The sequence below is a fragment of the Amphiprion ocellaris genome, chromosome 24, assembly GCF_022539595.1.
Source record: "Amphiprion ocellaris isolate individual 3 ecotype Okinawa chromosome 24, ASM2253959v1, whole genome shotgun sequence".
Taxonomy (NCBI): Eukaryota; Metazoa; Chordata; class Actinopteri; family Pomacentridae; genus Amphiprion; species Amphiprion ocellaris.
This window is the reverse complement of record NC_072789.1, coordinates 812,543-825,999: the sequence shown is the minus strand read 5'-3', so window position 1 is coordinate 825,999 and position 13,457 is coordinate 812,543. Positions and strand designations below refer to the sequence as shown.

The following is a 13,457-nucleotide window of genomic DNA, read 5'->3' as shown; positions in this document are numbered from 1 at the left end:
TTTGTGTTTCAGTCCGTTTCCCTACTTCCGTTTCATTTCCCTCAGAGACAAACAAGAGAAGATCTGTGAGTGTTCTCCTTCCCACATTTTTAATTAAGGGTGGGATTTCCTCGTCTGACCTTAGAAACCGTTTCCCTCTGAAATGAATATTGTTTCCAGACAAAGCCGGGCGTGTTGCTGTCTGCTCAACAGGTACAGTTAGGAAGTCCCAGAGGAAAAGCGCTATGTCTATCCTTTCAGAGCATCATCCATCAAGTTGTTGGTCTGTAAAAGCACTTAGACGGTAATCAGAAGCATGCGTCAGAGATATTTATGATCGACTCGCATACCTGTCATCATCACGGCCTCAACACTCTGAGGAGTCTGTGGTTGTTGGACGGCATGTGGAGCATCATCCCAGCGATCATGAACATTAACCTGCTGCACCAACATGACAGAACCTTTGAGTTAGAAGGTAAAGAAGCAAACTCAACTTGGAACACGTGAAAGTTGTTGATGTTTTCATTGTTTACCTACAGCAGCACCTCCCTGTGTTTACTTCAGTGGAAACCAGAGCGGTGGATGTATTGCAGGCATCCTGTTTCTAAGAATATCTCGCCATTGAACTCTTGATCCGTCAGCTCTTGTGTGCTGGTAGCAAACACTTCCTTAGAATCATGACTAACACTTGTTTACTGCCTTTAGCTTCCACATGCTTCCACTGCAGCGTGAAGCGTTTAGCCGATGTTTGCTGTCGGTTGCCGTTCTGTGAATCTGTCAAGGACGTTTCCACAGGACGTGACTGTCCAGAGACACACATGTTCTCCGACAAGTCTGCAGATGTAGCAACACATAAATCTGCTGCATATTGTCATACCTACATTTAGATTTAATCTGAGGAAGATGATGCACTTCATTAGACTTCAGATGGTCCCAAGATACCTGCAAAACAGAAAGAACTGGCAAACGAACAAGATCGAAGTAATGTCATTTCATTAAAATCATATTTTATATTAAAAAAACTGCCAAAAATAAATAACTTCCAATAATCACATTCTGTAAAAAACAAAAAATTCTGCACTCCTCCACTCATCAAAAAAGTCATGACTGACTCAGGTGTGGCCAAGAGTCATGTGACAAAAATTCAGAGTTTTCAAGTTGAACTGCAGGAAGTGTGTCCACAGGAAAATCAAACATACTGGATTAAAACAATAAATGCAGCGTGACTTAAAACCAGCAAACAGAGGAACGAGTTAGAAGATATATTCAGCATGGTGAAACATCTTTCTACAGCTGATGAGCAGAGAGTATTAGCAAGTTTGGAGATGATATAAAAATATTGCCAAAAATCAAGTATGTACAGCCATTTTGTCAGAGTTTGTAGAGACAAAGTCAATAACCTGCATCATCATCATCATAAAGAAAGTAAATATTTACCTACCAGAGAAATGGGATCTTGGAATCCCTTCCTTTTATCTCTACTGACCTCAGAAGTCCTAACTGAGACGATCTTCACACCTGAGCTGTTTCACTGATGTCTAGTTGATCTTCCTGGATCCTTTCCCTCGTTAGTTTTGTCTCAAAATCAGATTTTTTACCTCAGTTCTTTTCCTTGTGGAGCCATGATGCAGATAAACACAATCCACAGGTCCAACACTGGGAAAGTTCTGCTGCTCACAGCTCGTTTTAGAACCCATCACACTGATTGGATTCACAGGTGGATTCACTTTAGCTGGTCTGAACATTTAAGTGTTTGATTTTGATTGTTTATAAAAGAAAATACTCGACTATTCATCTAAGAACTAATACAGTTATTGAGAGATGATATAAATGTAAATGACATGACTTAGTAGTTAAAGTTCTTGTGTGAACATTTACACTGAAATATCTAATTAACCCCCTGAACTCCAAACTATTTCTGAGTGTTTTTTGTCATATTTTTGAATTTTTTCCAGGTGACTGTTGGTCACAGTTCAGTCATTCATGGTTTCACAGCTGCAGCAAGAAGTGCGGAATTTTTATATTTTATAAACTATTATTTGATTGAATTGTTCATTTTTGACATCTTTTTAAAAGGAGACATGAAGAATTGAGTGATTTTGATGAAATGTGATTTTAAGGTGAGATTTGTTTTATGTTTTCAGATGGAACAGCACAGATTAAATTCAAGTGCTGTCGGAAAGCTGAACATCTTGGTTTTTTACAGTTGTTAGTTCTGATAAATGGTGTAATTTAGGTTATTTTTAAAACATAACCTGCTTCATGAACCTGCTAGTGGGTCTTGGGTTTAACACTGTTAAGCTCAGTGCAGTGTGGTTAGTTTTCTTCTAATCTCATATAAAACTGCTTCTTCTTTGCAATAATTCCATCATTCTGCTCAGACTGAATCACAGGAGGAGCTGCAGATAAAATGTTCATTCAGAAGAGGAAAACCCTTCATTTCCACCTTGTCATGTCCTCATAAAAACCCTCTGATGGACAAGATGCTCTTTACCTCCAGCAGCAGAGGAGTCGCTCTGAGAAGAACATGAAGAAGCTCTGAGGGACACAAACCAAACCAGTAAAACTTAATCATTTCCTTCAGAGCTGCTGCTGCAGATTCCAGTAAATCCTCCTCTTCAGAAAGCTTTAATGATTTCAAACAAGGAACACATCTGGATGCAGCCACTGGAGAACAATGGATGAGCCGCAGGGTGTGGAGGGCTTCGGTCATGTGACCCGGGTCTGGGTGGGACCGCAGGAAGTCTGTCGGTTCTGTTGGACCGCCAGGTCGAGATCCATCAGAACACCTCATCATGTCAACACTCTGGTTCATCAGGAGACGTCAACGTGAGGAAACATCATCTCACTGAGACACCACCTTTAGAAATAAATCAGAGGCTTTCATCTGAAACCATCTCCACAGGAAAATAAACACTGTAGTTAAAGCCTCGAGAAGAAAATTAAAGTTTCTGATTTGTTATTTCAGTCAGCAGCAGCAGAACCATGATTGAAAACTGTAAAAGAAATAAATTAAAATTAAAAAATCCATTAGAAAATGATGAAAATCTGGCAGCAAGAGTGCCAGAAAAAACTGAAATGTTTTTACATCCAAAAACTGTTAAAAAAAACAAAAAACAAAAAAAAACCCTGTGAAAATAAGAGCAAATATCTGTAAAATGATGAAATTTTTATCTGTTATTTTACAGTCATTAATTTTAAAAGTCTGAAGATTTTGCAATCTGTAATTTCTAATCTGTAATATGATCTGGAATTTTTTTTTTAGCAGATTTAAATAGAGTGAAAACAGTGTTGTTTTAAGGTTTATTGTTGAAAAGAAAAATGTTCTTTGTAAAAATCCAAATTTTTTGATGTGTGCATTATTTACAATTTTGGGCATTGATTTTGGATTGTTTGTTTGTTTAAAATTTTTAATATACCAACACAAGTAAAATAATATCTAAAATATTACTAATCTATGGATTTTTTTCTTTCAAATGTCAAATATTTGTAAAATAAAGCTATTTTTAAGTGTAATTTTACGATCAAAAATTGTAAAACAATCAATGACTGTAAAACTACAGAATACAACATTTTGTCCAGAGGTGGTACCAGGACTGGACAGAACGAGGAGACTACATATTCTAATAATTATGCTTTAAATAGCTTCCAGACTGCCTGCAGTTCAGCTGAAAACTCGGATTTTTTTGTCTGGGGACTTGGTTCCAGCTGAGTTACTTCAGGTTTCACAGAATGTTTAGTTGTTTACAGAATCTGGTTCCTGCAAACTGTTTGTTTCTGGCTATTGTTTACAATGATAGATGTAGAATAAAGTGATTTTTGATGAAATATCACAATTTTGAGCTCTGATTTTTTTCAGTTTTCTACCAGAACAGTGTGTTACTGATGAGCAGTTCAAGGACCGTTGGAAAGTTGAATATTTTGGTAATTTTTTTGAATGATAAAATGTCTGTCAAACCCAGCGTTTGTTTTTTAGAGGGTTAAATAGACGACTTCACTCCATTTTCACTCGACTTTCTGAACATTTTTGACCTCCTGATGGTCAGACGGAGGTGAAGTACCTGAAGCTGATCAGGTGTGTCTCCATCCATCAGCTGATGAGTAACTCCCCTCTAACTCCAGGTGAGAACATGGAACAGTGCTGTATTTGTGGTGTTCAGAGGCCGGTTCCTCAGCTGCTGTCCACCGCTGGAGGTGTCTTCAGCTCCGTCCTGCCAACAGGAAGTCCTCGCTCGTCTCCCGGCTTCCTGCCATTGTTCTGCTGCTGCCAGCGGCTCGGCTCCGCCCAGGATCTGGGGAAGGTGGGGTGTTTGAGCGGCACATTTCCCCTTTGATCAGCGTGGCCCCGGGCAGCAGGAGGAGGTCCTGGCTTCATATGATCCGTGTTCTCCACCAGCCTGAACATCCTTCACTGTTGTTTAATAAAAGATTGGTTTAAGTTTCTCTCTGCTTGATCCACGTTTATCTTCTCAGACGCTGCAGCAGCTTCTTCTCTTCTTCACATCTTTTCATGTTGATCAGAATCAGCTGCTTCTGATCAACATGTTTGTTCCACAGAACCTGAACTGCAGTAGAATGTTTTTCAGTTTTCAGTTCATATGTTTACATCAAAAAATAGAGAAGAAAAAAATCTAAAAATCTAATTTAAAAATATATTGAAAATTGCATGTATATTTATTTATTCTTCTATTATTCTATGTAAAAGAGGAAAAACATATATATATATATATATATATATATATATATATATATATATATATAAATTGAAAGAGGAATACATTTTGAAAGATAAGAATATCTGTATAAAAAAACTATAAATGAATATATATTGTCTCTCTATTCCCTTCTCTCTTCTATATTGATATTCTTATTGCTTTAAAGAAAAAAACTAAATACAAACAATCTCTCTATGTGTGTGTGTGTGTGTGTTATTACAACTCGCCGCTGAAGCTGCAACAAAACAGGGAGACAACAACAGGGTGGTGACTAAAAAAAGAAAGGTTTTATCGTAATGCAAAACCAAGACAAGGTGCACGAAAGACTATAAATCAAACCAAACCAAACCAAAACCAGGCTGCTGGAGCTCCAGAAGGAAGCAGCTCCTGTCAGAGATAGACACTGGAAATGAGGGAGGTTTTATACAGTTTGAGCCACTTGATCACAGGTGTGGCTCAATCAGCTGACGACCCTCAGCTTCTGAACAGGCACACCTGGTGTCCAGGTGGAGGGTCGTCACAGTGTGTGTGTGTGTGTGTGTGTGTGTGTGTGTGTGTGTGTGTGTGTGTGTGTGTGTGTGTGTGTGTGTGTGTGTGTGTGTGTGTGTGTGTGTGTGTGTGTGTGTGTATGTATATGCACACTACTGTTATAAAGTTTGGGGTCACTTAGAAATGTCCTTATTTTTTTTTCTTTACTGCAAGGGACTCAGATTGAATGTTTTGACCAACATATGAACAAACCAAATCAGCTGTGTTTATTTTACACTCGTTTGTTTCTAGATCTGATTCACTCCCTTCACTGGTTTTTATATGTGATTAGCTGCAGCAGGTTTTAGGATGCAAAAACACAGAAAAAGGACAGACATGTTGCTAAATAAACTGAATAATAATAAGATTAAAAAGATTAAAGATTGTTGTCCACAGGATGTATTCCCAGTATTCCCAGTATAACCTGAAAACAGCTTCTGATCAGCGTCCCTCAGTGGTGAGAACCTTCTTCCAGCTCTGACTCTTCATGCCAGGAGAATACTTCAGATCCTTTCTCATGATCCCCTCCCGGGTTCTTCAAGTGTTTCCAGAGGGGCGTCGGTGAGGTGGAGGGTGGACAGGAAGGAAAGGAGTAGCTGGGAAATCTCATCGAGGCTCCTCGGCCAGCAGTTAGAGACACTGCCATCAGGATCTGGGCGTCGCTGCCAAGTCATCTCAGGGTCGCAGACTCCAGCAGAGAGCAAACTGAACCTGGTGATCGCTAGCAGAGAGGTTCTAAAGACACAGGCTAAGAGGAGGATTTAACCTTGAACCTGTTTATATAGAATATAAATATGATGCTGATTCACCATGTCGTCTCAGGACATTTCATATCCTAACATGAAGACATTAGTATCTGATAGAGAGAAACCCAACACATCTGCTCTATGCAGCGCTTTAGCAACTGTAGGAAGAAGAACCTTGACTTTAAATTCAAGAAACCTGCAGCAGAACCAGGTTCAGGAGGACAGAAGTCTGCCTCCACCAGTCAGGGTCAAGTTAAAGTCAACACTAAGACCACAGTCTGTAAACTGTGCTCTGTCCTAAGTGCTAACAAGCTAATGTTTGCTTGCTAAAATGCTAAACTAAGATAAATAAGATGGTAAACAACATACCTGCTAGCATTTTAGTATTTACAGTGTGAGCATGTTCAAATCTCAATACAGAGCAGCTTTGTGTTTAGCATGTTATGACAACATGAACATTGTAATATTATACCTGGTTAGCATGTTAGCATGCTCATCTGAACACAATAATCTATCTACTTAGCATGCTACCATGCTAGTGTGAAAACACTAATATTTATACCTACTTAAAATTTTAGAACGAATGTAGCAAACATGATGTGTATTTAGAATTCCACTATGAAGATCCAAAACTTTAAAGTACTTAGCATTAGCATGTTAGCACTGTCACTGAAAGCAAGTTGATCCTGTTGTTAGCATTTAGCTCATAGCACTGCCTTACAGAGCAGCCAGAGGGGCTGTATCGAAGCTTAGGTTTTGTTTGTTTAAACTTTTGAAACCCAAAAGCTACACTTCCAAAGACAGCACTGATTAATGATTGTTGTTGTACAGTTAGCATAGGCATAGTAAACAATATAGCTGCTTAGCTGAATAGGAGTTAAATGCCAACATCAACATTCTCTCATATTGCTAACATGCAAAACCTAAGACGCAGTGGTACTATGAACATGCTAGCATGTTGTGTTACTATGAACATGTTAGCATGTTGTGTTACTATGTACATGTTAGCATGTTGTGTTACTATGTACATGTTAGCATGTTGTATCTAACTTAATTCTCACATACATCAACCTGCTAATGTGTCTGTTTATGAAACCCGTAAAACTAATAGCATCTCACTGGCCTTTCCTGCACTTTGTGTTTATGGCTGGATTAGCAAATATTAGCATGCTAACATGATTGATTGATTACTTTGTGCTGAGGATATTATGCTAATATTAACTTAGTGAACATTATACTGTCTTAGCTTTAACGTGTTAGCATCAACATCATACCTATGTTAGCATGCTAACTGAGTAAACACCACACCAATTCTAAGTATGTTAGCATGATAGTAGAGGATGCTGCTGTTAGCATTTAGCTCATAACATGAATTTGTCCCAGCAGAACTTTAGAGTGATCTTGTCATGACTGCAGTGAAGCTAAAATTAACCCATTTATATGAATAAAAATATAAAATATGAGAGTTTAAGATGACAGGTGAGCCAGGACATTTGATGAATGATTGATTAAATAAAACAGTAACAGTATGTATGCTGTTAATTTTATGTCAAATAATGAACAATTCACTATTTTAAATAAACTAATAATAATAATAATAATAATAATAATAATAATAATAATAATAATAATAATAATAATAATATTGAATTTGGACCAGAAAAGACTTTTCTTTTTGACTTTTACATGAAGCAGGTGTGTAGGTTGTGGAGTTTAAAAATAAATTCTGGGGTTTGAAGATCTCTGAAAGCATCTTTTGCTGCTGGTTAACAGCTACAATGAGGTTTAGTGTTGCTCCAAACTGAGCAGCTTTTATAGGAAAACTAACTTTTAAAACGATGTATAAATGTACGGTTGGATTCCCCTCCCCACTTTTATCTCGCTGTTAAATTTTCCACGCTGGAAATGAAAATAACCGGCAGCTAAAAATGACCACCTGGCCAGATGTGCAGCGGTTTGGGCTGCAGGAAACGGTGAGAGTGTCACGTCTTTCAGCAGTGAGGAGAGGCGAGGTCGACCCACAAACATGTGCTGCCTGAACTTTGGCTCTTCTTCTTCCTGTCAGGACGCCTTTGCTCTGTCTCGTTATGTTAACGCCCAAACACACAATAAACGGTGGAGAAGAGCTGCAGCAGATCACAGTTTCTAGATCTGATAGAAGTAGTAGTGGAGCTGATACACTGCAGTTTGTATTAATTTATCCTAAAACACAGGATTAAAACCTCTAAAGAAGAACTTCTCCACCTGTGATTTCAGGTAAACGCTTCTCATAGCGTCAGATAATGGACTGGTCTCTATACTTATTTTGTTGGACCTTAGTTTGGCATTCGATACAATCCACCACAGACTTTTATTGCAGCGACTAGAACATTCTATTGGCATTAAAGGGACAGCACTGTGCTGGTTTAAATCCTACTTATCAGACAGGTTCCAGTTTGTGCATGTCAACAATGACTCTTGTGAGCATATTAGGGTTAATCATGGAGTTCCTCAGGGTTCTGTCTTAGGACCAATACTGTTCACATTATACATGCTTCCCTTAGGCAATATTATTAGGAAGCACTGTATTAATTTCCATTGTTATGCTGACGACACTCAATTGTATTTATCTATGAAGCCAGATGAAACTAATCAGCTAGCTAGACTGCAAGATTGTCTTAAGGACATAAAGACCTGGATGACCTATAATTTCCTACTACTAAATTCAGACAAGACTGAAGTCATTGTATTTGGCCCCAAACATCTTAGAGAATTGCTTTCAAAGCATATAGTTACTCTGGATGGCATTACATTGGCCTCCAGTACTACTGTGAGGAACCTCGGTGTTATCTTTGACCAGGACATGTCCTTTAACTCACACATAAAACAAATCTGTAGGACTTCCTTTTTCCACCTGAGAAATACTGTAAAAATCAGGAACATCCTGTCTCAGAGTGATGCAGAAAAACTAGTCCATGCATTTGTTACTTCTAGGCTTGACTACTGTAATTCCTTATTATCAGGTTGTCCCAGAAGCTCTCTGAAACATCTACAGCTGATCCAAAACGCTGCAGCCAGAGTACTGACGGGAGTTAGCAAGAGAGATCATAGTTCTCCTATGCTGGTTTCTCTTCATTGGCTTCCTGTTAAATCTAGAATAGAACTCAAAATCCTTCTTCTGACATATAAAGCTCTTAACAACCAATCTCCATCATATCTTAAAGACCTGATAGCACCATATTATCCTAGCAGAACTCTTCGCTCTCAGACTGCCGGCTTACTTGTTGTTCCTAGAATCTCTAAAAGTAGAATGGGAGGCAGAGCCTTCAGTTATCAGCTCCTCTCCTGTGGAACCAGCTCCCAGTTTGGGTTCTGGAGGCGGACACCCTCTCTAATTTTAAGACCAGGCTTAAAACCTTCCTTTTTGACAAATCTTATAGTTAGGACTGACTGGGGGACCCTGAGGGGGTCAGCTGGAGTCTTCCTCTTGGACGTCCCTTAGTTTTGCCCCTAGTTCTGCTGCTACAGGCCTAGGCTGCTGGAGGACCTCTCTGGATGCACTGAGCCCTTCTCTATCTACCATTATATTTAATATATATATACCATTATTGCATTACATTCACTCTGTTTCTCCCTGTATCCTTTCTCTGAGTGTTCCTGATCCCAGAGCTGGATGCTTCAGATCTGTGGTGGTTCTCCCACCAACTGGCCTAATCTCCATCTGTGGGATGCTGCTGCTGCTGACCTTCCTCCAGCCCACTGCTTCCAGCTGCGCATTTCCATCAATCTACTCTGCATCACCCTCATTATACTTGATTTGCTCGTCTACGTATTTTTGAATTTACCACCAGCTATATATGTAGTATATTTAATGCCAGAGCTGTACACCATAGCAGTAAACTATAATTAATTTCCATGTTAGTTGTACTTTGCATGTATCATCTGTCTTATCATGCATGTATTAAACTGTGTGTTTTATGGTCCTTCCCCACCCCCGCCCCCACCACCACCACCACCTCTGTCCCTCCATCTCTATCCCTCTATCTCTACCCCTCTATCTCTACCTTTCTACCTCTTCTGTCCCTCTCAACCCGTCCGGCCAGCAGCAGATGGGTCCCCCCACATAAAGAGCCGGGTTCTGCTTGAGGTTTTTTTTTCACTGTCTCCTTAGGGCTGCTCTGGGGTTCAGGCATATGGGTTCTGTAAAGCGTCTTGAGACAATTTGACTGTAATTGGTGCTATATAAATAAAATTGAATTGAAATTGAACTGATCTAGAGCCTGGAATACGAAGCACTGCCTCCCTCTGGTGGTGAGGAAGTTTATTCATCTGCTCTTAGTTTTTGTCCAGAGCTCAGTCAGTCCAAAGGAAGACATTTATTCCACATCCACAGTCACACAATAAACAAAAACTTTGAATTTACAGTCATATGTTGCATTTACAGTTAAAAATTACAAAGGTGTTCTGGTGAAAGAGTAAATGAGTTCTGGAGCAGAACTTAATAATTTAGATTCAAGCTTGAATTTCATGTTTTATTCCATTAAACTTAGAAACTACGTATCTCTATATCATCTCTATCCAGGCCTCTGGACTGCATTTACTGGAGGAAAAGATGCTTTAATTCACTATAAGCATTCACTTCTATCATGAACGCTTCCCAGATCCCAGCTTATGCAAGTTTACAATCCATCTAATTCCACCTACGTCTGATTTCATGTTACAGAAGGTAAAGTTCTGGACGAGGTGAATAAATCCGTCTGCGAAGAACGGCAGCAATCAAACATTAACCTTCATCGGCTCATAGAGGCGTCTGTGTGTTTCTGGTGTTCCTCCTCTAAAGAAGGCTGATCGGTCTTGGGATTTTATGAGAAGCACACGGGGCCGATGTCGAGGCCGAACTCCTGGCTGGCCTTTCCGATGTCCATGGGGGCCACGTCGACGACGGGCAGCCTGGCTGGAGTCTGAGTCCTGTACTCCAGCACCGTCTTACTCCACTCTCCACTGGATTTCTGGAGAAAAACAACATCATCAAGCATCTCCTGACGGTTTTCCTTAAAGTCTGGGTGTTTTCTGGGAGGCTTACCGAGCAGCCGTCCTCGATGACGGAGTATCTCAGCCGGTTGACGCCCTGCGCTCGCAGCTCCTGGCCGTTGGAGCCTCGGAGGATCAGAGCCTTCTTCAGGTTGCCCTTGGCGTCTTTATAAGCCACGCTGTTCCTGCAGTGGTAGGTGATGTTCTGGTGCGACTCTCTGGACAGAAGCTGCAGCAGCTTCAGCTGGACGGCCACGGCGTTGGGCTGCTCCTCCTGGTTGCCATATCTCAGCTGGAACATTAGTTAGTCTGAAGTTAGCTGGATGTCTTTACGTCGTTGGTGTTTATCTACAGAACCAATCTGGGTATTATTCATTCCTGTTTGTCTTGTTTTTTAACAAGGAGACACGGAAGTCTCCATCTCTGATCTGTGGATTCTCTGAAATCTGTCGTTCCCAAATCAGAACTGGACCAGGAAGCCTTGAGGTTTTCTGCACCTGATGCTTGGAATAAATTACAATCAAAATTTCAACTTCCAGCCCTCGTTCCACTGAATGAGTTTAAAGTTCTGGGGGAATCATTAGAGTCTACAGCAGGGGTGTCCAACATGAGGCCCGCAGGCCAAAAGTGGTCCTCCAGAGGGTCCAATCCGGTCCTCAAAGTGTAAAAATTCCAGAAAAGACATTAACTGCAGATTGTAAATTAGTAAAACTATAAATTTAAAATCATTTCTAGACCATGACAAGTTGTTTCGATTCTAAAGTAAAATACTAGATTGTTCATTGTTCTTTTTTTGTTTTGTGTCTCATTTTTGTAGTATTTTGTCTTGTTTTTCTCATTTTTTGTCTCTTTTGTCCATTTTTTTGTCGCTTTGTAACTTTTTTGTCAAACATTTTGTCTCTTTTTTGTTTTGTTTCATGTCGTTTGTCTAATTTTTTTCATTTTGTTTCTCATTTTTGTCGTTTTGTGTCTCATTTTTGTAATATTTTGTCTGTTTTTGTTGTTTTTTTGTCTTTTTTTGTCTGATTTTGTGGTTTTGATCCTCCAGTAAATCCTCTCTGGTTCAGTTCCAGGTGACTAAATGTTGTGTTCCTTTGTCGACACTCTGTGATCTGGAAGTTGTAATGTGGAAATGATAAACTGAGGCTGAATGTTGCTGAAACTGAATTTATTTTTCTTTATAAATTTCAGGTTGTTCCTGATGTTTAGTGGAAAGATAATTCCTTAAATGTGAACATGTCTGCATTAAAACAAAGGAAACATTAGGAGTTGTGGTTATTTATTGGTTATTATGCTGTGGTTTTACTGGTCACTGGAGATCAGACTGGATGAATGTGGAACCTGGACTAAGATGAGTTTGACTCCCTGTTCTAGGTTATTCTAATGAAATGTTATTTTAATTAACACCTCTGGTCTACCTGGTCTTTGTGTAAGTTTTAATGTTAATTTTATCTGTTGTTTTTAATGAGACAATGCTGCTGCTCTCTTGTAAAGCAGATCTCTGATCTCAGTGGGACTAACCTGGTTAAATAAATGCTAAATAAAAACATGATTACGACCACATTTTGAAACAAACGTGCCCTCTGATAAAACTCTTGGATCTTACTCTGTTTCCTCCGTTCATGTCGGCTCCGAACCAGACGGCCTTGTTGGCGTTGGGGCTGGATTTGGTCCACCAGGCCTTCCGGGGGATGCTGGGGGGGTTGGCAGAGATGCAGGTTTCTCCAGTCTCCATGCGGCAGAAGACCCTGATGGCGTCTTTAGTGCTCCCCTGGTTTGGATCGATCCAGTAGTCGCCTGCATCCAGGAGAAAAGACAAATGAGTGAAATCAGATGTGAGGAGGCAGCAGACTTTAGAAAGAAGCAGGAGGCTGACCGCTCTTCTTCTGGGGGTAGCACTGCCGGATGTCCTGGCAGGTCTTGGCTGGGTTGGTCTTGCTGCCGTCGGGGCTGCGGAGGTTCTGCAGATGTCCTCCGAGCGTCTTCAGCGTGGCGTGGACGCCGGTCTCCTGCAGGACGGCAGAGTTCTTGTTGGGAAGAGCTTCGTCTTTGTTGAACTCCGGAGGTGGAGGAGGATCGGCGGCTGCGTCGTACTCGGAGAACTCCACGGCTTCCGGAACATCGCCGTTACCGTCGTAGTCGACCGGGGCGACCAACAGGTCCTCCATAGCGGCGGTGGGAGGTCCTGGAGAGCCTGGAGGGCCGGGGGGTCCGGCTTCACCAGGAGGACCCTGATAGAGACACGAATTATAGAGAATTAAAACGGACAATCAGAGCCTCACTGACACCTAGAATAGTGTAAGAACTGAAGAGCATAAATAAACATCAACAGCACTGAGTCCATAAATAGAAAAATACACAACAAAGAAACAGACTCTGGAAATAAACCACATAAACTTAGATTACAGTTCCAGATGGAACAACAAATAAATAATGAATCCTAAAACAAGCACAATTCAAACATTTGATAATCTTCACC

General features: G+C 40.3%; 1 protein-coding gene across 1 annotated transcript in view; it reads right to left on the bottom strand.

The window, feature by feature from the left end:
• Positions 1–10,303: 10,303 nt before the first annotated feature.
• Positions 10,304–13,457, bottom strand: part of col5a2b (collagen, type V, alpha 2b) — a 47,632-nt gene continuing 44,478 nt past the window's right edge. The window contains exons 52-55 of the mRNA XM_023277292.3: positions 12,855–13,209; positions 12,585–12,775; positions 11,031–11,270; positions 10,304–10,956 (exon numbers count right to left, since the gene is read on the bottom strand). Coding sequence (XP_023133060.1) covers positions 10,810–10,956; positions 11,031–11,270; positions 12,585–12,775; positions 12,855–13,209 — 933 coding nt within the window. The 3' untranslated portion in view covers positions 10,304–10,809. The remainder of the gene's footprint in view (positions 10,957–11,030; positions 11,271–12,584; positions 12,776–12,854; positions 13,210–13,457) is intronic.